This window comes from Scleropages formosus, chromosome 14, assembly GCF_900964775.1.
Source record: "Scleropages formosus chromosome 14, fSclFor1.1, whole genome shotgun sequence".
Lineage (NCBI taxonomy): Eukaryota > Metazoa > Chordata > Actinopteri > Osteoglossiformes > Osteoglossidae > Scleropages > Scleropages formosus.
The window spans coordinates 8725797-8751662 of NC_041819.1; the positions used below are offsets into that span (position 1 = coordinate 8725797).

Sequence of the window (25866 nt, forward strand, 5' to 3'; positions counted from 1 at the left end):
TTCAAACAATAGACTGGATGCAACACTGTATGCAACAGTTTACTAACCTCTGTGAATTGTCTTACCAGGTTTTTTTAAACTCTTTCCATAATAGTCTTGTGAGATTATTCTGTTATACACACAACTGTCTCTCAGAGGACACAGATTAAGGTAAACATACATTTTCCAGGTAACTGAATCAGCTTGTGAAAGCCTGGGTTGGGAAAGCTTTGGAAGACACATCTTGCATATTTGAGTATTGATAGAACTAGCACCTTAAGCTTGGCACTATAAAGCAAGCGGTACACCAATCTCCCATGACTCCTTGGTTCCAATAAATCATGGATGTGCTGAGCAATTTTGGAGACACAGACTTAAACTATTGAATTCAGAGCTGTTCTTCACACTAAGCAACATTAGAGGTTTTTTTTGGATTTTCTCAGAAACCCAGGTCTCTGGGAGAGCTGTCATTTGTCCTTCAGAGACAGCTAATTCCATTCAAGGGAATGGCTGAATATCAAACAGGAAAACACAGTCAGGGTCCTGGTCATGTGGCCCGAACACTGCCTTGAACCTCATGGAGATTGGGGATGGGATTAAATCCTCTTGGAATCTTTACCAAAAGGTTATTAAAAAGGAAAATAGATGGAATTGGAGACAGTGCTGTTCTCACTGACTTAAGCTGTGATTGATTTAATCACCAGAGAGGGGGAAAAAACATCAAAGGCAAATCTCACCTACTTTTCAATAAAAAACCAGATGCGCTGAAAACAATTCCATCAAACAACATGTTTCACTCTGTCCAGCCTGAGGCTAAATACACACCTCTCATGTTTCCAGTTCTTTGATAAAACTCTCAGAGCCAGAACATTCAGATGGCGATATATCGCACGTTATGTAACGTGACCAAGTCATTTCAATAACATGTTCATTACATGCGTTGTTTTAAATCATGCATCAATAGTGTACAATAAAATTTAAAATGGAGAAAATAGTGCAGGATCTTCTTTAGCTCTGCATGCAGTTCTGTGTACTTCCTCGACGCAGAACTTAATAAATTACACCCAATTCATTGATGCTTCAGTGATATGTGTGTATGTTTCCGTCACAATCATATTCTGGAATTGAATGCTCACATAATACATTACACAATACTACTACTATTACCACTAATAATAATAATAATAATAATAATAATAATAATAATAATGAAATATTAGAATAAAGGTAAGAATAGTGCCACTAACAGTTGCCTAGTGTAGCAGTTCACCAGCCTCTCCTTCAGCATGGAAAGATTTTACTTTTCTAAATAAAAACAAGACATTGTTCAGTGACAGTAGCTATGGCGAAGACTCCTTGCCTTCTGAGATACAATATTCTCTTGAGGCCAGTGTCGCTTTTTCATCCAGACTCTTTTCATTTGTATGCTCAGCAGCAGAAGACCCTGAAAATAAGGGTGACAAGTGTGTCTAACAGTCACTCCATGTTGCCTCCATGTTTATTCAGGTGAAATGGTTTTCTGAGACTCACACTGAATAAACTGTTCCATATGACCCATTTCCTTTTCTCACATTTTTCTCTAATTGTGAGTATCACCGAGAACAGACTCTTATGTGCACTTACACTGCCAGTTAATTGTCTTACTCAAGAATTTCTAAATGTAATATGGATGAGAAAAAAAAAAAATGAATAAGGCAATTCTCAACAGCCATGAAAAAAATCAGCCATTGCACTTAAAAGTGTTTGCCTTGTGGCGTTATTAGCTGTGTCATCCATAAACCAGGACAAACAATCCATATCTGCGTATACTTCCACAAAATGTTTTCATTGTATTTGTGAATCAAGGTCAGAGAAGATGAAGGCCAATGTGCCAGCTGCATCCCCTGCAGCACTGTCATTACAAAATCTAATTCCAAGTGCCCGTGGAAGGCCCTGTGAAAGATATAGCTTTTTTGTGAAACCGGGTGACACACGTGAGATTGCCGTGGCGTTCCAGGCATAATTAATCACTTTTTTATTCACAATCAGGTGTGTGCACAGGTTTGGATCCTGGAAACTACTGGTACCACCATGTTAACATGGAATACCTATTACCTTTATCGGTGCAGGGACCATTTACTCACAAGACAATAAAGAAAAGGTTTCAGTCTATATCCTGCCCACTGGCAAAATACAGTATCTGATGTATACTTTACACTGGCTGATTTCAACATGTGCACACATACAAAAAATGAATTAGAAATGCAACGTCAGAATCTAGTAATTCTGTTGCCATATTTTTGTAGCTCTTCTTTTGTTCCTTTTTGTAAAAAAACATTACATTTCAGACTATAAGAACTATGATTAATTAATCACTTTAACTGCATGGAAAAATATGTAAAATAAACAAGGGATAAAGTCTACATCCAGCTATTACAGAAAAAAAAAGTTCATATATGTAGAAGAAAATGGCGATTATGACACTGGCAATAATATTCAATGGAGGCATATGAAAATATTCTGAGGACAAATTAAAGTAGAAACCTACTACATTTAGAATATGGTGCACCAATTTCTTATGTAACGCTACATGAAGACCACAACAATCACAGTTACGAAGAAAGGCAAACGTGCTTACTTGTATGTCAATGCTACAAAGACACCGTAATATGAAATCAAATATACTCATATCATTCTCTCTCTCTCTCACACACACACACACACACACACACACACACACACACACACACATACACATACACACAGACAGTATGAATTCAGTTTCAGTCAAGATGCATCTCGGGCAGACAGCATGGTAAGAACTTGGTACCACACCCTCTGCTCAAGAACATTCAATGACAATTCAGACACCATAATAACTTGCAGCTGCAACACAGTAACTTCGTTATGTTCAAATTGTATACTACAAATTGTGTGTTATTTTGATTGAATTCAATTAAAAACTATTAATGTAGGCATATTTCCAATTATTTCACTTACAATGTAAATTTGTTCCCTAATACTAAAGAAATACATTAACATATGAAAAGTTAGCTATTTAATCTAAAAAAAAAACAGATATAACTATTTTTGCAAATATAAAAAGCAATTTCCAAACTTGAAATGGCTGGGGATGCTTTCCTGCAACAAGTTAGGCACCTGCTGGTGGTCTGATGCATATATCAGAAATGCACAAATAATTATTATTTCAATTATGCATAAGAAAGTTGCCTCCTATAATTATTAGAAAACACCTAGAATAAACTCTAACAAAAAAACAGTAACACGCACACACACAAACTGCCGTTGTTAAGACTGCTTGTATGAAAATAGTGTGTATGCAACTGATAAAGGGTAAATAGGCTACTGTAAGTATAGTGAGTGATTGAAAGACACGTAATCCATGAAAAAACATTGCTATATTTAAAGAAAGAAATAACGTAATCCCAACAGGCAATTCAGATGCTGATTTTTGTAATCTATTCAGGTATTTTCACTGTCAATTTCAATACTTCTCCAAACATCTCAGAAATGACAAGGTCATTTAACTTTAATGACAGACGTAGCAGGGCACCCTACATTAGTGCAGATACCTTTAACTACTAACCTGTGTATTTCTACGCTAATAAGGGTGACTATGATGTTTGTTCAAAATTTTTCAAATTTTTGTGCACATGACATATGTCAACTGTTACCTAGTTTGAATTGGACTGATATTTGAATTTGTGTTTGTGCAAAATGAGACTGACAATACCAATCCTAAGAGAAAATCAGACAGAATATATTCATATGCCTCTATCCTAGGTGCTAGGCATCTTCATAAATCATATAAGAGTGTTCTGCTGTTTCCACACCTTGTCTCCGTAGCCTCCTCTTCCTGAGCCCGAAGATTCTCACTTTGGAGAAGATGTCCACCAGATTGCCGTTGCAGAGCCCCTTGTTCTTACTGGGGCTTTTCCTCCTCCTGTGGGTGGAGGTCCGGCTAATGTTCTGCTCCCGAGCCTGTCTTTTCTGGCGGATCAAACCGCTGGCAATCGCTGCTGCCATGTCTCACAAAAACACACATACACACGCAACTGTTCCGAGCAGACAGCACGCGCGCGCACACACACACACGCACACACACACACACACACACAACGTCCGAGCTGTCCGCTTAACGTCCCATTGTCTCTTCTTCAGAAAGGTCCTTGATCTAGGAGCAAGTCCAAAGGCTACAGTTTAAATGAAACATGAGGGGCTGCGCTCTCATCATTCAGACATCCGTGCTGGCTGTACCGTGTGTGGCATCCACTGCTCCCCTCCTCTCTCAGTTTCCAAAGCACACCACACTGTGCAAGACAATATTCCTAGTAAACTTCCAAAAGGCTGGATGTCAGACTGCCATTCACACAGTGTGTAAAACCAGCCCTGCTCACACTATCACATCAACAACCCCTACCCCCTAAAGCTACATCCCAGCATATCTGACATGTATTTGATACTTTCTTTTTTTTTTTATCTTCTTCCTTCTGGTCTTCAGAGCTCAGGATGCTGGAGATGAATTCTCAGCTTAGGCTTTGTGATCAGACACCAAAAAACAATAATGATAAAAAAAATGTGGCTCTAATGATGTTCTGAAGGTCGTCTGTCAACAAGGAGATGTCTCAGCTCCAGAATCCATCAAGTTGAGAGGCATTCGCCCCCTCGCCACACATAGAGCCCCCTGATCCCGTTATTTCTTCTTTCCTGTCCATCATTTATGGAAGGCTTTGCACACCATCACTGAGGACGAGAACTTCGCAGCAGATGTTCCCCTTTATGCATCAACTTCCTTCGGATGAATTGATGGAAAATGTATAAAATCCGGCGCTCTTTCGGATTATCTGGTTATATTCCGTTTTCTTTCGCGTCACGTCAAATGCCGTCTACGCGCTCTGCTTCCGCGCCGGAAAGCGAGGCACCACCGTGCGGCAGCGGCACTTGGACACACACACACACACACACACACACACACACACACAGAGACACGGACACACACACACACACAGAGTCACAGGACGTGCGGAAAAAGCAGCGCTCTGGAGATGGCCCGCCGGCAGTGCACTCGGACAAATAAAACTTGGAGAAAACGAGGCTTTATTTTCTTCCCGTCGTTTCGCCCCGATCGACCGAGAGGCGCTCAGACAGAAGGTGGTCAATAATAAGAGATGGAAACACGCGCGGATCGCACGCAGCCACCGGCGGCAGCACGCGGACCCCTCGCGTCCAGCCTCCGAATCGACGGCAAAACGCGACGGTCACGGCATGTGTGGTTCGATCCGTGGGATGAATGCATGAGCAGAGCAACGAACGAGTGACGATCATCAACAAGTCGGATGAACTTCCACCTCCTTCGGCATCTTCTCGAGGGAGGAATAAAGCGACCCCCACCCTGCGGGTGCCGCCTGCGAATGAAGATCACCCCGCTGTTTGCCGTCGCTATGAGCCTGTAGTAAAGATTCAACACTTCTGCTCGGGCTGTGTGAGAACCAACCCCCCCATCCCCACCCCACAATCAAACGCGATCACAGCAGACAGACCTGGCGCGCGCGCGGATGGGGGCTGTTTAATTCTTAACGACCGGGGCGTCGTTAAGGACGCGAAGCAGCCCCGAAACACCGGGGTCCTTAACGCGGGGGTCTCACAGCAACACGGAACGGATCACCGCTCGTCCCTCCATTGCGTTCGTTTTTTTTTTTTCCTTTCATTTCAATCTCATTTCAATTCTCGTCTCAACTTATTCATTTGGTAATAGAAAACCCCCTTGTTTTTCATTAGGATGCTATTAGAAATTGTACATTAAATACTGTGTATGCAAGGCAACCAGCAGAGCGGCTATAATACTTTTATGTTATTATACGTGAAGGTGGTCGCGCGCGGTCTTCAGTCGACAAGGTGTTTGTAGGGGTGGGGGTTGTGGGGGTTGGGGGAAGGTGACCGTGATCGTGCTGCTGCGCGGTCAGTGCTGGACCGTGCGTGGAACCACCGCTAAACACGCAAATTCCCTTATTTAATAAACACCTTCATTTGCATAAGTTAATCAACGCCTGCGCACCTTGTCCGACGCGCGCGCGCACACCCGCATTTATCTAATCAGTCCTCCAGCGCGGGGGGGGGGGAGCGCGGAGATTGGGGGGCACCGACAGTCCTGTAGCGACGCGAGAAAGACTCTCGGGGGCCCCCTGCCGTCGGGCCCTGCAATGGAAGGGCGCACTAACGAAGTCGGTCTCCGCTGGCGACTGGAGACGGACCGTTCTGGGTGACAACGCGACTCTTGGCGGCGAAGGTCGAGCGCTCGAAACAGCGGCGGGACGTCACAGTAACGCCGACACCACCACCGCGCACGTTCACGTCCCTCGCACGCCACGTGTGTGTCCCCGAGAGGCTGCTGGACACCGAGAGCCTGTGAAATACAAAGATCAAATGAGGCTCAGAAGCTGCGGTTTTTAGACTCCTGGCTGATTCCAAGGGCAGGAGAGGAGCGCAGGGGCGGACGTTCCCGTCCAAGTGCGTGTGCAGTGTGTGAGGCGCTGCAGTTACACCTCCGGCCTCTAGTGGGCACTTTGCCCCAAACAATCATTCCCTAGCAGAACACGCCACATGTTTGCTGTTATTACGATTATTAATAAGCCTTATTTAGCTGATGTTTTTGTCCGAGGCTACATGCAATGTTAGATTATGAACTTTACAATAATTTACCCCTTTATACACCAGGATATGTTTTAATGCATAAAACCAGCATGGGTACTTTGAGCAAAGGTACTACAGCAGGATGGGATTTAAACCAAGGGCCTTGAGATTAGCAGACAACAGCCCTAAACATTATGCCACCTGCTGGTGCAGGACATGCAGTGCAGGCTGTTCCGTGTGGAAAAGTATCTGGCTGTAATACGTCTCTCAGCATCTGTAACATTATTGATATTCTTTGTACAGCACATTTTTCAGGTCTGCAATGAACCTGTTCACAGACATATGCAGTGTGTTGTGAAAGTTAACCACAAATATTAATTTTGCATAACCTGCTCAGTGCAGGCCATCGACTCAGCGATGCGAGCCTATTTTTTCTTTTTTTCCTGGATATTAAAGAACACTGGTACAAGAATTTACTTACAAAATTAGCATATCCCTGTTTTCTTTTCTACCTTTGTGTCTGCTGACTGTCATATTAAAACTTTTTTCCACTTTCTAACCTCTCTGAGATTTTTTTTTTTTTTTTTTTCCCCCTATACACTGATAACCAGTTTATGGCTATTTCAGAAAAATCCCTAGTGTGTTTTCAAGAAGCTCCAGGCAAAGCCTTACATTATGGCTCATTAGTATGCTGAGTGTGGATGTCGTACAGTTGACGGATGCACCTTGCTGTTGCTAAATCGTCAGACGTTGTGCTTCATCTCCCATGCTGAGAGCAGCGAATGTATCCCTGGCAGTACAGACAGTGACACACATTAGTAAGCAAGACAGTCACCTCTCCTCGCAACGTAGAAGAGCCTGCTAAATGATGCTAATGAGATGCTCTGCGTACCCCAGGTACAACAGCAAAACAGGTATACAATAGGAAGTCACACTGCACGTGAGAGAGGTTTAACATGCAAGAGATATCTTTAACCACATGAGGGTAAAAAGCGAGGGGGCTGGGGGTGAGGGGTGGAGGAACACTCCGCCTTTTTTGTGAGCCGCAGCACAGAGAGCCTGCAGACAGCTCAGATGCTCGGTACGTCTTTTCCTCCTTTGATCCAGTTTTTAAGCATGCAGCCTCTCAAAGTGTTCTGTCAGCACAACCATGCTTTTCTAAAGGAACGGCAAGGGTTGTTGAATATCAATTAGCCAAAACTACTCCAGGCTGCTGATTATTAGGAAGGAAAAAGGCAAAGAGTGTGTGGGGAAGCTTATTTTTAGAAGCTTAAAAGATGCGACCAAAAGTAACCTTTAACAACTACATAATGATAAACTTTACGATATGATTCATACGTGTCACGCTGAACGCCAGAGGCTTGAAAGGTTCGAGAGACCACCTGAGTATAATTTACTGAATCGCTGTTTATGTATACTGTCAATACTAACAACAATAAAGATAAGTAGAAGTCTAACAAACATTAAGAGAAGAAAAAGAAATTGTCATTTAAAGTCAAAGAAAAGGTTTTTTTTTTTTTTTTTTTTGCTGAAAACGACAATGGGATAATGTACATTCCCACATTGTCCATGGAGCAGAGCTTGAAGGATACATCATGGATGCAGCTGCATGGTGTGCTCATTTTCTGGCCGTTCACATTTTCATTATTATTAATTAGTATTTTGATGACACCTGGGTCCAAGGTGACTTTGAATGCTAGAAGTAATAAACTACGAAAAGTCATTCATCCATCTGTAGAGCAGAGCAACATATAACCCTAACCCTAACGGCAATTCAGAGTCACATCTCACCTGAAACCTTCCTTTACACTGTAGAACACCCACACAGACACTGGGCGGGATTTGAACACACATCCAGACCCAGGAGATGTGCGGCGCGGAACTACCTGCAGCACCAGCATTCCACCCAATTGCAACACATCATTGTACAGTAGGCTTGCTTCCACGCATGGTCATACTCCACAGAGGTCACTTCTCCATTACTCAGTCTTTCCCCAAAGAGAAAAACAGTGATGTTCACTATTTCCTACAGAGAAAGGAGCACTAGGCTGCTCAGCGTAAGGAGACATCTGACAAAGAGAGCTCTTGAGTAGCCTGCGTTAGCCCATACATAAGAGACTCCATCAGGAATCACCCACCACACACACACACACACACACACACACACACACACCAGTGCATTATAAAGGACGCAGAGCACTTGACAGCAGTTATTGTACTAAGAGCTCTATTCATATGGATCTGCAGCTTCATGCAAATATTCTTAGCCCTCATATCACCGGGTCCCACATAATGAAAAACCACTAATGAAAATTCATACCAGTTTTTCATAAAATGCTCTTATTATTCACTACAACTCATGTGATCATGTGATCATTTTATTTCCACAACAGTGGGGAAAAGAGCTGATATAAGAATGCCAAACACCTTTGCTTTCAAGTTATTTCTGCTGGTGGCAGGCTTTTAAGAGGGACAATTCAATGCCAGCTGCTGTGTGGCTTTCAGGCAACAGTGCACACAGGTACAAAATGCTTCAATGAGGGAAGCAATTGTAGCGCGGACAATAAAAGCGATTACCAAAAAAACCGTAATGTCTTATTTCAACCAAAAGATTTAAGGGAAAACAAGTCATTCCATGGACAGTGCGGGTGATATATAGTTTTCAGGCTGTCTGCAAGCTGGTATAAAGACAGCTGAATAAAAACAAAGTAAAAAAAATAAAAATGCTGTCATTAAAAAACAGGTAGACAATTTCAGTTCTTCTTCATGTTTCCTCTGTTGAGTGCGCCTGCAGTTCTTTAGTTCACAAACACCGCACTCACCTTGGATCGCTACTGAAATAGTGTTCCCTGAGCTCAGTCACTTTGTTTAAAATTAATAAAGTGGAGCATTTTAAAACCAGATAAAACATCCTTGCTGCTGAAAAGGAGCCCTTTAGTAGGAATGTGTTTTTCATTCAAAAAGGGGAAAAGAGAATATTCAACAGTGAAGCACTTCCTCGAAATGAGTACTCCACGGTTCAAAACAAAAGCGGTCCATGTACAGATTGAAACAACAGCATTAGCACACTACACATTACCACTTTAAGCTATAAATAATAAATAATACAAAAAATATAAATAATATAAAAAGGTAAAAAGTGGGGCTTTAAACAGACACCTCTTTCCTCTTGACTGCTGGCAATCTAACTGTTCAAATTGCATAAAAATCTGAACCATCACAATGTTGTATTGGACAAGTGGTTATTGATAATCAATTAGTGATAATATAACATTAAAACAAGGTAGAATTAATTTTTGTTATGGCAAAATATAAAAATATTGAAAATATGTTTGTGTTATCACTTTTATGCATCAAGCAGTTTGTGGTTTAATTAATTTCATGTAACGATTTTATCTGGGAGTTTTCCGTGAGTTAAAACTGTATAGTATGATTAAGGTATTAATATTGCTAGTTGTTGAAAAAATGTAATTTGAATGATAGTAATTAGAGTACTTAACCGAGTTTTCAAATAGAAAGAACAGAGAAATACTGCATATACAACTCCACGATCATTCAGTCACACACTTTCATTAGCCACTTGTCCAAGTCAGGGTAATGGTGGTCTCAAGCCTATCCTGGAAGTATAGGCTGAAAGGCTAAGCAGAGGGCTCCCTGGACAGGCTGCCAGTTTGTCGCCAACCACTGAATAATCTTTGTTAGATATGTTTAGTGCGTAAAATACCAAAACTTTATGATCTTTACTCAAATGGGGCTTCCCATCAGCTCAGAAACATGAATGAAATCTGACACTTTAACTCACCCACACATGCAGGGGCAACAATTTAGGATCTTTATGACTTTCAGACAGCCTTTGTGCAGCTACTTGCCTGTTACGCAGTCTGCAAGCCCAAGTGACCACTTGGCAAAATCCCACAGATCCCTGTACAGTAAAACGCTGATAATGAAAGATGTTTTACTAACAGATACATCTGAGATGGATTCACACACACACACACACATTTTCAGAACCGCTTGTCCCATACGGGGTCACGGGGAACCGGAGCCTACCCGGTAACACAGGGCGTAAGGCCGGAGGGGGAGGGGACACACCCAGGACGGGACGCCAGTCCGCCGCAAGGCACCCCAAGCGGGATTCGAACCCCAGACCCACTGGAGAGTAGGACTGTGGTCCAACCCACTGCGCCACCGCACCCCCATGAGATGGATTCAGACAAAGGATATTTAAATATCAATAAACCACAAGACATATAGTGCAATGATTTCTTACAGTGCTGAAAAATTATCCCTGCATTTCATAACACGCTCTTGAATGATTTGGTGATGACTGGTGAACCATAATTGTTTTATAGATGTCACTGAGGTGTCTGTAAAGGGTGAGGAGATTAAGCCACTGAGTTCAACTGAATCCAATTTGTAAAGCAAAGCCTAGAAGTTTATAACACTGCCCTCTGCTGGGAGTCGGCATATGGCGAAATGAACGGTCCGTGATCTCTCCGGAAGAACCAAACACGGGCTGTCATGTGGAAACAAAGCAGCATGTGAACCCATAAACCCTCTCTCCGGAGGCAGAGAGGGCGTACGTCAAAGAGGCAGAGACAGGCCTGTCAGCCGCACTCCGGTGTTGATTCAGACTTCTGTTCACAGTCGAGCAGCCTGTGCAAGGGACTAGCGATCTAAAGCAGATGACTGAAAAGGACTGAATTTAAAAAAGAAAAAAGAAAAAGCATAATGATGAAAAGGAAAACGGAGAAAGAAATGCACCAGCACACTGCAGTTCAGTTCGAAAGGTGGGCATGATGGTTATAAGCATGTAGGATGTATGTGTGGGACTTTTCTCATTATCATTACAGCTCTGCCCAGACCAGCCTTATATTTCACCTCATTACATGTGCAATGGCTGTGACAGTGGCACCCGGCAAAAAAAGGCATGTAAAAGGACCCGAGCCGGACAGAGGCAGAGCAAGGGCTGCAGCGAAGGGAAACGGAGTGTGGAGAAGGACCAGAGCCCTGCAGGAGGAGAGGGAGACAGAACAGATTTGGCTCGTGAAACTGTGGGGGGCACGAGTCCAGAAAAGGGACAAGAAGGTGCAGCATGATGAGAGAGGAGGGAGGGGAGATAAAGGCACATGTGAAGACTAGACTAGAGGAAACGTTATCTGAATGGCAGTCAGCATTGTATACATACATACATACATACTTAGAGCTCCACCGGGCAAGAATTCAAAGTACACTGAAATTACTCATAAAAGTAGCCTACATATGGAAATAAAATAGCACTTTTTAATCACCTGATCCACAAGCCCCTTCTCAAAAGAAAGCACTCATAACAGGAGCAGTGTCTGAATCAGCAACTGTTAGTACTTCTGCAAAACGCTGAGCCGTCTGTCTCCGCAGAAGAGAACTACTTGAGACGCCTGATCAGGGGAACAAAGCCTGTTCCAGTTGAATGGAAAGTTCAGAAACTGTAGGCAGACACCAGGCCATCACAAACTTCCCACGGTCTATCTGGACCCATTAAGCAGAGTCATCAAATAAGTGCATCCTGCGCAAAAGAAAAAGGCAAGGCAAATGGTCTCCTACACATGTGAGAGACCATGCGCTCATTTTGTGTCATAATCATGAGTAAGAATATAGACCTTACCCATCCCAGATCTGATTCACCAAAGGTTTTATAATTCAAGGGTAATCTTTAAAATGAGTGCAGCTCTTACCGGGACAAGTGCTCACCAGAATCAGAATCAAAATCAGCTTTATTGGCCAAATATACCTGAGCATACAAGGAATTTGTTTCCAGTTTAGAGCAAACCTACAGTGCACATTCACACATATAGGCTACAGACACACATACTGGACTAGACATAGACTAATACAAACATGATTACAGATAGCATATGACAGTTCGCAAAGTGGGAAGCTAACCATATCCCTTCATTTGATTCGTATGGAAACTGCCTCCTTTTCAACTGTATTAAAACCTGTTTCACGTCAAGGAAGGACAAACTCGGGAGCAAATGAAGAAGGAACCTTTCACGAGGGGGGAGCTCTAACAACACAGCCGCTAAATAGGCCGGATTAACCAGCTTCAGAGGTGGGATCTGGTGGCAAACGGCGTGTTTGGACGCATCTCCTTCACACTGGAGCTGTGAGATATGGGCCAAGGCTACCCAGCCCACCTTCTCAGGCCAGCGAGTGTTCTGCTCCAACAGGGACAGGAAAACTGTGCACCATCTGGGGTACGAGCAGAAGAGCTTTGGCTGGGAACAAAAAGGACACAAATTACATAAAGGGTTTGCAGGGATAATCTCTCTCACACATTATAGCGAGAAACTTCCAGACTTTGCAGTGGCGGTAAGAGGTCTATTTTGCCCCAAGTACTAAAAGAAACCGGGGGATGTGGTGGCGCGACGGGTTTGGCTGGTAGGGGGGTTCGAGCCCCTGCCCAGGGTACACGGCGGTTCAATGTTCCCCCCAGCGAGTGCCTCCCCCAACATACAGAAGACGGCACTGGCAACCCCCCCTCTGCTCCTCCCTTGCTATGAAAACCACGCGGGTGGTTGCTATGGGTTAGGTTTGACTCGACGGTGTCAATAATAATTAGAAAGAAACAATCATTTAAACATCAGTGAAAATATACATAGTCACTGAAATATATTTCAGAAATGTCAACATTAGACAAGTAGTTACACGGTACCTGTGACTTCCAGGAGATGCTGCTGTGCTCCACTGTATTCTCCTGATGAAAGCCCACAGTACAAGGGGTTATGTAATACGGCACTTGGGGAAGCAGAGGCAATATGCCTACTGTCAAGAAGAGATGTTCGCAGAGCTGTTTTCATTGACATGTTAATGATCGTTAATTATAATGCAACCCGTGCGCTTGAAACAACATTATGTAAAAACAAAACATCTCATATCTGATATTTCGCACAACTTCAGGGTTATGTAAGCGAAACTGTAAAAGTCTGAGCTGCAAAGGGGTAGTTTACTCGTCAGAATTCAGCGCCATTCAAGAGTAGCAGATATTGCTGGTATAAATGTATTGATCACCAGCACTGACATCACACGCCTGTGCTTTAGGTGGAGCGAAGAACGGAGGAGGAAAGGGCAAAGGAGAACTCTTGCAAGGCCTCAAAGACATGCTCTGGTTTTGGTTGAGGACAACTCACATGCCCCCAAGTGGTCACAGGAGGCTACTCCATTTTTGGTGCATCTCGGATCGCAATTCAGGTCAGCCGCTACGACACACGCGGAAGTTCACCCCCGCTTAATAACCTTGTGCACGTGCACGCACACACACACACACACAATGCTCCTAACCCTGGCTTCCAGGTGTTGTAAAACCCCAGCCTCTCTTTCTCTGCCCAAATGTAATGTTATTAGCAGCAGCCATTTCCAAATAAGACAATTATGACATGATGAAGTGTCATCTCATTTAGCCGAGTTACGCAATGACTCCATTTAGCGGATGGCATCCTGTCTAATGGATTAGTGCTTTTGACAGGCATGTTCCGACAAAACTCAGAGCGCACGCATCAGGGACACGCCAGTCCTTAACCCATTCAGTTACTTGAGGGAAAAAGCCACTTTTTAGCAATTTCTAATATAGAAAAACATGACCAAAGAAGGATTTATCGCCAGATATGACTGTTTTCACAGTGTGTCTTACTGCAGCCTGGGAGTCCAATCAACTAGTACTGTGAAATGCACTGAAGGCTTCTGCACCAGCAAAAACTGTAAATAAATAGACAATGAAGGAATACAACAGCAACACAATAGCATAGACATTACAGGGTTGGGGACATATAGGCCTCAGTGTTCAAAGAAGTCCCTCAATACTGTCCCCATCAGAACTTCATTCAGAACTCCAATGTATTCGCTGTTATGCCACAGAACAAAACACACACACAGTATCTGAAACCGCTTGTCCCAAGGCGAACCAGAGCCTAACCCAGCAACACAGGGCACAAGGCTGGAGGAGGAGGGGACACACCGAAGACGGGACGCCCGTCCGTCACAAGGCACCCCAAGTGGGACTCAAACCCTGGACCCACTGGAGAGCAGGACCCACTCAAACCCACTGCACCACCACCCCACCCACAGAACAAAACAATAATAAGAATTATTACAAGTAATATTACAGGCTTTCCAGTATGAAACTTTCATTCCACATCTATGTGTCACGTCCGGAAGTAACACAGACGTAGATGTGTGCTGCTCTGTGTACTAATGTGTACAAAAAGCGTGAAAAAAAAAAAAATACATATATATATATATATATATATATATTCACCTTTTATACAACTACATATATGTACGTGTGTGCGTGTCCATTGTGCAAAAGAAAGAACGAGACGAAGTGAGACGAGGCACACGGAGCAAAGAGACGCACAGAGTGCCTCGTAAGGGAAACTGACTGAGTACACAGAAGCATGACTTAGACTGGGCAGGAACATGGGACTGGGACAAGGGCACGGAGGACAGACGCAGATGGGGCTGGAGCTCTAGACTAGATCACAAACACACTGTGAACAGGACTTCAGAAGCATGTGAGTGCACACGGAACGAGGATCACTATTGGATTGCTAGGAAAAGCAGTAAAGAGCTGATCAAGATTCCGCAACTAGATGTTTGGCCATCACTCCTTTTACGCTGCAGCAGCGTAATGTTGGGTGTTGATGTTTATTGGGTTCAGGTGTGCTTGATGTGTCTGCTAGCCCCAGGGTGACGCCCCCTGCATTCACCTTGAGTCTGGTCCTCAGGGATCCTGACACCATGTTTTGGACAATGAGCAGAATTATCTTACTTCACTTTCTTCACACAGCTGAGAACGCTGTCAGAAACACCCTTGGATCACAGAAACTCAAGTTCCACAAAATGCTTTAAAAATGCTAAGGCACATTGAAAATTACCTAGACCTAAATACAGACACAAGCTGTCCCATAAAGAATGACGGAAGCCGATCAAAGATTTTACCAAAGGAAATTTTATGAACAGTTCATAGCTAAGTGTAGTAACATGTTCACTTATGTGTCAAGATTTGCTATATTACGTGGCCCATGCTCAATTTCCAGCTTCACTCGTATAACACTGTCATGCTCAGCGATGCTTGGTGAGCAAATGATGGATGTCCCTGGGTACTAAACTTAATACCTGAGCTATTAACACAGACCACTCCTCTATGAAATCAAAGTTAAAATATAGCCGCCATAAATCGCAGTGGCAGCCTTCCAGATCTGACGAGAACAATGTCTTTAGACTTAGACTGCAGCATCTTTAGACTTCCGCTATTTCCCCTTGACTATAGCTCAACACCAGTTTTGCTATTATTATTTTAAGTTACCATTTATACAAGAAATGGAAAAGGTGAGCTGGTCCTTCAAGAAAAAAAAAAACTGGCCTTTGAGAATCCAGAATCTTAAATATTAAACTGAATAAATGTTAAAGTGAAAAAGTTAAGCAATTTACTCTCATTAAAGGTAGAATAAAACCTATTTGAAATATAACATTATTTAAGCACACTTTGCATTGATTCTCGAAATGTTTAATGACTAATTTATTCTTCTCAAATCAATTCTTAGGGTCAAGATTAAAGACTCAATCTGCAGGGTGGGCTAATGCATTCAGCCGCACCAGAACTGACTGTTACTGTATTCCCCTATCACAACGGTAGGTGGCAACAGAAAGGGAAGGATAAACATCTAAGTATGCTGAGAAAGAGAAAAAGAGGAGGGAGAGAAACATGACTTTGATTGCAGTTTACGTCAGGGTGCCCTTCTTTGCGCAGCAACCCCAGCACGTTGCCCAGAAAGGGATGTCCTCAGGTGAGGGTCATGTGGGACTCACACAGAAAGGGGGAGGAGGCATCTCTCACACACATGTATGAGCTGCACTACAGAAGTAGCCATAAATCTCAAAAGATGCAGCAGACAGTGCAGAAATTGGGACCATAAGACAGCAATTTCATATCACAAGACCAACTGATCTGTTGTATTCTTATCCAACAAAATACCTTGAGAGTCACTCCAGTGACCTGTAATCCATTTTGGGTCACAGTGATATAAAGCTCATCCCAAAAATTCATTCTGTAAGATGGGGAGAACACCCTGGACGGAATGCTGGTCACACAAATATGTCAAGTCAGAGTGACCTGAAAATCATGTCATTATGGGAGGAACTTTCCTTCAAGTTCTTTAAAAACTCCACTAAAACCATATCAAACCTGAAAGTTGAGTGCTGTGCAATTTGCTTTGGGAATCTATCTATCTATCTATCTGTCCTGACAGTAGAGAAACATGGAAAAAAAAAAATTGTCTGTTATGTAGACTTTCTCTGTTAATAGAAAATTCTGACCAACTTGCAAATCTTTTTAATTGCATACTTTAAAACTTGCTGCTGTAAAATCACTCCAGAATGGTTTACTAGAAAATGTATACAGAAAACAATACGGACTGATTTGGTAAGTACAACAAAATACAATGAACACAGAATGTGTTATTCATTGAGTATGAATGCAGACTTTCTATACTACAGACCAAAATTCACCAAGTATACTATGTCAGTTTAATTTGTTCAAGGTTCCTATAAGAAGAAGATGGAAGGAGGGAGAAGATGGTTTCTACTCCAAACGGTCTGGCAAGTCCTCACAGGAGACTGGGAATTACCATCTATCAAGGAGAGGGGATCTTTCTATCGGCAAGCAGATCTGCTGAATCATAGCATCCCCCGTACCCTCCCCAACTCCCCATCCCTGCCTTAATTGATAAAGCTCAGAGAACCTCCATGCAGCTGAAACTTGCCGTTGCTAAGCAACAGCCCAGCGTGGTCCTTCAAGGAATCTCCAGAGGGCTGGGAAGCACGTCACATCGAAGCTCGGAAGGCTGGGGGCTGGTATTTCCAGCCTGTACGGCTCTACAGGTTTCTGAGATGTCCCCATATCTCCTGCTGTGTTCTTGGTGGAGGGGGGATGTTTAGAGTGTATCATCTCTCCAAACTGTTCATCGGAATCAGACAAGCCACAGAATCGCACCAGTGCCTTCTCGGCGAGCTGACATTCTTTATGGTGTAGAGCTTCAGCAAAGGTCAGTTCTGAGTCCAGTTCACAATAAAAGCGGAGTATATTTTTCCCTCATTACACACAATCCATGTTTTTACTGCTTAGTTTTACATGCAGTCTGTTTAATATACAGTTAATCACACAGAACCACTACTGTTCAAGCATTAGTTCAATAGCATTCTGAGAATTCTCATGACTAAGATATTTTATTCTGTCTTCGCTGTGCAAAAATGGAAACAAGCAAAACCTGCTTACCTAACTTAAAATCGTAACATTTCAATAAAGGGAGTTCTGTTTATTACATAAAGGCTGGCATATAGCGTATTGGTTAGGGAGGCTACATTGTGGTCTGAAGGGTCTGGGTTCAAATCACACTCCTGTTATAGTACCTTTGATAAAAGTACTTAACCTGAATAGATACCGTAGGAATAACGTGCTGTATATATTTATATTACTCACTCACTACTGGCAACAACTTGCCTTAGTCCGAGTAGCAGTACTCTGGAGCCTATTCCGGAAGCACAGGGTGGAAAACTAGTCAAGGGTACAGCCTGGATGAGACACCAGTCCATCGCAGGTAGCCACTTACAATCTAAGTGGAATTTAGAATCACCAATTCATTGAAACACATGTTTGGACTGCGACAGGAAACCAGAGCTCATGGAGGAAATCCACACAAACAAGGGGAGAACACAAGAGAGACTGAACTGGATTTGAACTTAAGCCCAAACAGCTCAGGCACTGTGAGACAGCAGAACTACCCGCTGTGCCAATGTCCTACCCTAAATTTATAATAATTATGTATAAATAATTGTAAGTTGTCCATATAACGTTGTAAGTTGCCTTGAATGTTGGTGTCAGCGAAATTCACATTAACACTTTACCCTATGAAACATTAACTGTATTTTTCAGCTTTAGGTCACTTTGGAGAAAATGCCTGGCAAATTCGGAAAGGTCATTTACTGCCAGCACCAAGGGCATGTTTGCTCATGACCCAAAGACAGAACCAAGGATCCATGCATGATGTTAATATTTATACTGTGCAAAAAAGGCACGTTAATAGCTCCACAAAAAAGAAAAAAAAACAACATTTATTAATTTTGCTAACCCTTTTGACTAAAGTAACTTACAATTACTTACCAATTTACACAGTCTGAAACTGCTTGTTCCAAGCAGGGTCACAAGCTTTTGGGGGGGGGACACCCAAGGCAGGATGCCAGTCCATCGCAGGGCACCCCAAGCAGGACTCGAACCCCAGACCCACCAGAAAGCAAGACCCGGAGAAGCCTTCTGTGCCACCGCACCCCCCGATATATGCAGCTAGGTAATTTTACGGAAGCAATTTAAGGTAAGTACCTTGCTCAAGGCTGCCACAACTGGAGGTAGGATTTATATCTGCAACCTTTAGGTCTAAAGGCAGCAGCTCTAACCACTACACTACCAGCTGTCCCATAAATCAATATAAGCACAAATGAAAAGAAACTGGGTATTGAAATTTTTCTTTTGTTTCTAGCTTCTTGACACTGTTTATATTAGGACAAGTCCAAAAAAATATGGACACAATCATTTAGTTTGACATGACATTATGCTAATAACACAGACACTAGAACAGACAGCAAATACAAGAAAAAAAAATGGTCTGGTAAAAACCACATACCACTGTGCCAAAGCCACACTTATTTTCCCACAGTAATTTATGAAGGCCCATATTCATAAAATATGCATCTTGTCTCTGCTGAATCACAGCATGTGGAGCTCTGGCGCTGATTAGTGAGGCCACTCTGGGGCCTTTTCCTCAGTCTAAATCAAAGCTGACATGGAAAATACTGTGTGCAATTGCACATAAACACTGGCGCTTCACTTTGCTCAGGGCTGCTTGCTGCTGATCGCACCACACCACTACATCCAGCGCTGCCGCGAAACTGGGGAACGCAGGTGTAGCCAACAGAAGGGGTGCTCCACAGTCTTGAAAACTGGATTTATCTGGGGGACTGGGAGGTAGAACATCTAAAAGGAGGTGTGGGATACTAGGAATATTGTGATAGAGGCTAACTAAAATTTATATATGCCTTTCTCATAATCAGATGCAGCGCCAAAGATAGGATTCTACTGGCTACCTAATGTGAGCAGCTGCATCCATCCCACATCATCCTAATGACAACAGAAAATGAGAAAAGAGAGTAGACAGCTCTGTCTGAAATGGAGAAAATGGGAATAGGTCTATGTGAACGGTTTACTTTGAAGTGCAAATCAACTTATGGATGTGTCAGATTATGGTTGGTTAGATGCGAGAGTGCAAAACCGAGGACACATACTTAAATCATTAGTACCCTGCCAAGACTGCTTTATTAACCCAAGTTTAATGTATGCAATCAGTAAGACAATTTAGTAATGCTACATAATGGCATACATGAACTTCAGTCTTCCTCATTCATTCTAAGAAGGACTGGTATCTGGTTGACTGTGTACATTACATTTGCATTGATTTATTGAGCTGACATTTTTCTCTAAAGCAACTTACTCAGGGCAAGTACTTTGCTCTAGGGTACTACAACAGTAGGTGAGATTCAAACCTGCCTCCTTCAAATACAAGGTGGCAGCTCTACCTGTACACTTCAATATATATTTTTAACCTATGGAAAAATCTATACATCTTTTCCTGAAATTAATAAAAAAAATTGGAGGTTTATCAATAAATTAATCAAATAACTGCAAAATAAATAAAAGACCACAGTCTGCTTAGTATTTTTATTAATAATTAGTTACCAGACACCTTTTTGCAAGCAAACTTAGTTACTTATTAATCCCGCTGTCACTTTTCCAAAGCATCCCACAAGGCTTCTGTATCAAGCTACTCAAAATTATTTACATGTTTTTAAGGTTGGGTAGCTATTACTGGAGAAATTGACAGTAAGTATCACAGTTGGAAATCACTTAAAGTGGTGATTTCATGTAACATATCACGTGAGGGATGGGTGCATCCGTGTACTTACAAGGCCGATTTTGGATTTGGTGCATCTCCTGACACTTGAGCAATACAAGACAGTTACATTTACATTCATACATTTAGTAGATGCTTTCCTCAAGAGCAGTACACAATGATTATTATGTAGAATACAGTTTAGTAATTTAGAGCTACAATGCTAGATACACTACACTAAGTCAATTACCCATCTATATCTATATACCACAGCAATGCAATATGCATACATGCAAAAACTACAAGCCATTTAGAGCCACCTGTTCACCTTAAACACACGTCTTTGGAGCATTGGAAGAAACCCACAAAAACACAGGAAGAACATGTAAACTCCACATAGACTGAGCAGGGGTGAAACCAACATCAAATTGCACCTTCCAGAAGTTGAAAGTCTTGAAAGTTTAATTTCTTCAAAAACATCAAATTCCAAAAGTTTTAAGTAACAGAGTAAATGTAACTTTGCACAACCCATGTTTGAATATCAGTAACTGTATGTCCAATGGAAGATTGTGGAGGTCCAAAGCCCATCCTAGAAGCAAAAGACAGAGTACAACATGGACAGGGCACCAGTTTATTGCAGGGCCACTTATTAATGAACAAATAAAAATAATGTTGATGTACAGCAAAAGCATACATCTACAGCACTAAAAATAAAAACAGTAAAAGATTAGCCATAATAAAAGTAACAAATCTGAGCACCAAAAATTCCATCCTACTCCCCACAAAGGGCTGTCAGCTGCTCTGCTCTGAAATCATTTCTGCAGGAGCACCCAAGCTCAGCATCTCAAAGGCTCATTTCAGCTTTGAATATCATCCAGGCAAATGAGTTGGCAGACCCACTGCACCCGCTATGCCCTGCTAATAGGAATTCCCACAGCAAGTGGGCTGTTGGCATGCCGGAGCCATGGGCTGTGGTGAGCTTCAGGTGAGCCCTTTCACGCATGTCACTAAATGTGTCTTTGCTGGGAGAGTCACTCTGCTCATCTTGTCTCATCAAGAGTCCTGGAATTGTAAAATTATTGTACTCACATACACAACAGGTAACTCTTCTGCTGGACTGGGCTTCATTTCAATAACTGCATGTATAGACTAAAGTAGCAGGACCTCAAGCTTCACCCACTGTTTCTATGGCCTTATCATGAACAGCCAGAATGCCCTGCAATTACCTGATTAAATGTAGCAAACGCACTTGCACTGTGCTGTAAAATAAAGGGGAAAAAAAAGAAAAAAACTTCTGCTCTGTGCATGGATTGTGTTGGGTTTGCATTGATTTCCACTGTTTACAATAATAAAATCACTGAAATTTCTCTAAAGCAGGAGAAATATATTACATAGAAGGATGATTACAGTTGACATGGAGCAAATATGAGGCAGAAACGGAGTACAGGCAGAAAAGAATCATTGGGAGGCTAGAGTTAAAGAAGAGATAAATCAGAAATGGAGAACAGGTGGAGCAGAGTCAGAGTCGAGATGAAACAAAATTATGGGAAGGTGATGCTAGAAAACAGAAGACTGAGGGGGAGAAGACATGACACGGGACCAAATCAACAGCAGACACGTGATTTGTTGTACATTTTGAACTGGTTTCCTTTGGATGTTTGCTATTTTTCTAGTGGAGAGACAGGGAATGAATGCACTTTTACATGGAAAGACAAGGCATGGATGCAGCTTTAACTATTTGTTACTATAGAAATCCAGTATAGTGTATACACTGCATACCCTGTTAACCCAGAGCAATGCACAAGACTACTGGGACACAAAGGTACCAGCCAGATATTTTAAAAACGTGAGCATACTCAAAAACATACCGTGTTTAACAGAATCCATGCCGTACGTTAGCAGAGGGAATGTACATTTTGTGCCAAGTTGGTGAAATATTTCTATTGATCAATAATTGTTACTCGCTTGACAAAAACAGAATTTAAGCTACTGAAGTCGTCATGCAAAACCAGTTTATTCACCACAAATACGATGCCTTTCCTTCCTGGAGCTCTTGTTTGTTTGCTGTTCCATTGGGAAGCCCATTAACCACATAGTCTACAGAGCAAATATTTGTGCAGCCTTGTGCTGTTATAATCTGCCCAGGCTGTGCAGCTGAACTTTGTGTGGATATCACTGCACTTTGGAGCAGATTCTGTACATCAATTGAAATGACTCTTTATTCTTTATTAACTTACTGATGCGTATTAATTCACCAATCAGCAAGTTTTCATAGCAAAATTCCACACCTGTTTCTTTTTTTTGACTATATATGCATTTAGGTGTTCTTAATCATTTCATTGTTTCAAGAATATTTCCCACATATACTGTTTATTGATAAAATTATATTCTCATGTCAACAAACAGTCAGAAGTGGTAGTTTTATTTCTGGAATGTACACTTGGATTGTCAAAAGCTGATAAAATGAAAATTTTCTGGAAGCAATTCAAAGTTTTCCTTTAAAAAAATTATATATCACAAATTGCTACAAGAAATTCTCAATTATGAAAAATACAATGTAAAAAAAACAGAACTGTTCAGTGCTTTGGAAACTGACAGCTTTATGAATCACAAACAAACCTGATGTGAGAATCATATGTAATATAAAATGTAAATATAGCATTCAGAAAAATGAATTTATATTTTATTTGAGAAATTGCAGCCTCCTGTAAATAGGAACTGTTTTAATAAATAAACAAGTTAGTTTGATTCATAAATAGCAGCACGTTGCATTTGGACACTTGAAAACCCTGAATACTCGATCGGTCTACAATTTACTGGGAGTTTACGGAAACACTTAAATAAGCAATTAAATAAGCTGACAAACCAAAAAAAAAAAAGCTGTGCAACCACAAAAAAAATAATAATTTTATGTATTATTAACGAAAGTAAAGATGTTTGCCACAGTGTCTAGACACTCAGAGAAGAACACAATAAGTATGAAATAAACATGTTCTCAACATTTTACATGAAAAATTGACCATTTCTGCACCTGTAATACTAGACATCTGTTATGCCTTTACTACCTGTGCTTCAAACTACATTATCAAGAACACAACCGCACACAAAGCCGGTACTCTGTGACACCAGCAAGACAGTACGGACTGCAAGGCTAATCTGTCATATTTTGTTTTATTTCTAATGCACAGAAACTCATTTGTACATTTCAGTTCTCTGTGACCGCACAAAATCTCTACAGCAACATTAATTTGTTTTTTAATTAATATTTACTAAAATTTTGCTTTTGTCTTTTATGTTTTGCCCTTTCCACCTTAATTCAGTCCATCAAAATACTGAACATGAGTCAGAGGCATATTTGACAGCCTGCACTGCACTGTGAATGCTGATTATCATATCTGGAAAACCCTTATACACCCACACATTTTGAATGACTCATTTTTATAAGAATTTCCAAAGCTTTCAGCCCAGTCTTCATCCAGCAGTGATGCCACCGATTGTTGCATGCATTGCGAGAATGTCGTAAGTGGACTAGTATACCCCCACCACATACACAAACACTCCTTGCCCCTGGATACTAAGTTACTGGAGCCATAAACACAGAAGCTACAAGTTACTGGGTGTCTTCTTCCATAGCACTATAAGGAGAGTCATTCTACAGAAAAGAGTTCTTAAGGGTTCAGATTAAATGCAAAAGGTTTCTTTTTCTGTAACCTGTGCAGGGATTGTCTGTAAGTAGTCTGCAATATTTATTTACCTGTCATTTCAAAAATATAGCAATTTAGTAAAAACCTCTGAGGACAACAAAAATACAAATGATTACAGCAAAATTTGCTGTTTACAATATTAGTACACAATATTATTTAGTTACTAAATGCATTGCAAAACACACTACTCACATATTGCTTAGTATCAATTATGCAATCTTTATTAGAAGAAAGTGAAAAGTTCCTTTGGGTTGGGAATGGATCATGCTTTCCAGAATATGAGACAATTTATCATTTACACTACAAATAGATATAAACCATAGATGTCATGAGAAGGTAAAAGCTGCTATAAAGCACATACACCAGCATAAATCAGACAGACAGATTGGGGGCCTTTACTGGGCTCTCAAGTTCAGATTGGAGTTGTCTGCTCTAAAATATCACCCTGCTTTCTAATTTAAAACCAGCCAATTACAAGCAACCTACTTTACAAAGTGCAGAGATAAATGCAGCCCACTTTATCAGTGCCTTTCAGGGCAAGGAACGCCTGGCCGGAGACACGGAACACATTTTAGTACCAACACTGATGGCAATGACATATCCTGGATTTGACCCTGTAAAGGTAGAGGCAGTTTAGTGGCGATTTAGTTTTTCCAGTGAGTACTGAGAGACAGATCTGCATTTTATTCAAAGAACAAGGCAACTCAGCAGAAAAGCTGGTTCACATGTAGGCAGAATCGTACCACTAATCTAGTTCACAAATGTTCAGATATGAACATGACTCAGCTGCAATATAGCTCTTCACTTATTGCCTAGTCGGTGATGGTGTAGGGTTAAGCAGAAGCCAATACTTGTGTCCTTCAGCTTCTTGCTGCAGACCTTAAGGACCAAGCTCCATGAGGTAAGTGGAAATTTTTCATGCAGCAAGGTGCACAATTAAAAAAAAAAAAGAAAAAAGACTGACTGAATAAGAGGTAGACTTCAGAAAAGATTCCTTTTCATAGCATTGGCATCTGTACGATGTATTTAGGCACATTTCCACAAAGGTGGCTAAAATTTGTGCGGAGTTTGCATTTTCTCCCTCTGTTCATGCAGGTTTCCTCCAGGTGCTCTGGTTTCTTCCCACAGTCAAAAGATATGTGTTTCAAGCGAAATGATGACATTAAATTGCCCTTAGTGTGTGAGTGAACGAAAGTGCTTGATTTCCCTGCAAGGGACTGGTGTTTCCAGGAGAGGCTCCAGATAACCAGAACCTTGCTCAGGATCAGGGTTATATAAAATGGATGGAAAGCAATAGTCTCTCTCTACAATTATCCAGTTGCGTACTGAAATGTCATGAGAGTACAATACTTGAAGGAAGGTCAGGTATTCACCCTGAGCCAAACATTTCCATTACTGTTGACCAATATATTTATGGATTCATTAAATGCTGGGTTCAGTGTCACTACTAGGGTTGTTCATTAATGAAGCATCATTTCTTTGAATTTATTTTGCTGTGAAAGCAGTGATTACTATGTTAGTCCTCAAATACTGGGGTAGAATCTCCTATTCCAGCATACTGTTTCATCGCTCCACAA

General features: G+C 41.6%; 1 protein-coding gene across 2 annotated transcripts in view; it reads right to left on the reverse strand.

Annotated features, from left to right (window-relative positions):
* The window catches only part of LOC108920599 (fibroblast growth factor 14-like), a 103924-nt gene that overhangs the window by 31852 nt on the left and 46206 nt on the right, over positions 1 to 25866 (reverse strand). Inside the window, exon 1 of one of the 2 annotated variants that reach the window (XM_018729481.2) lies at positions 3813 to 4046. The exons of the other annotated variant lie outside the window; for it this stretch is intronic. Within the exon in view, the coding sequence (XP_018584997.1) occupies positions 3813 to 4005 (193 nt within the window). The 5' untranslated portion in view covers positions 4006 to 4046. Of the gene's footprint in view, positions 1 to 3812; positions 4047 to 25866 lie in introns of those variants that run through there. 2 annotated transcript variants of the gene reach the window in all.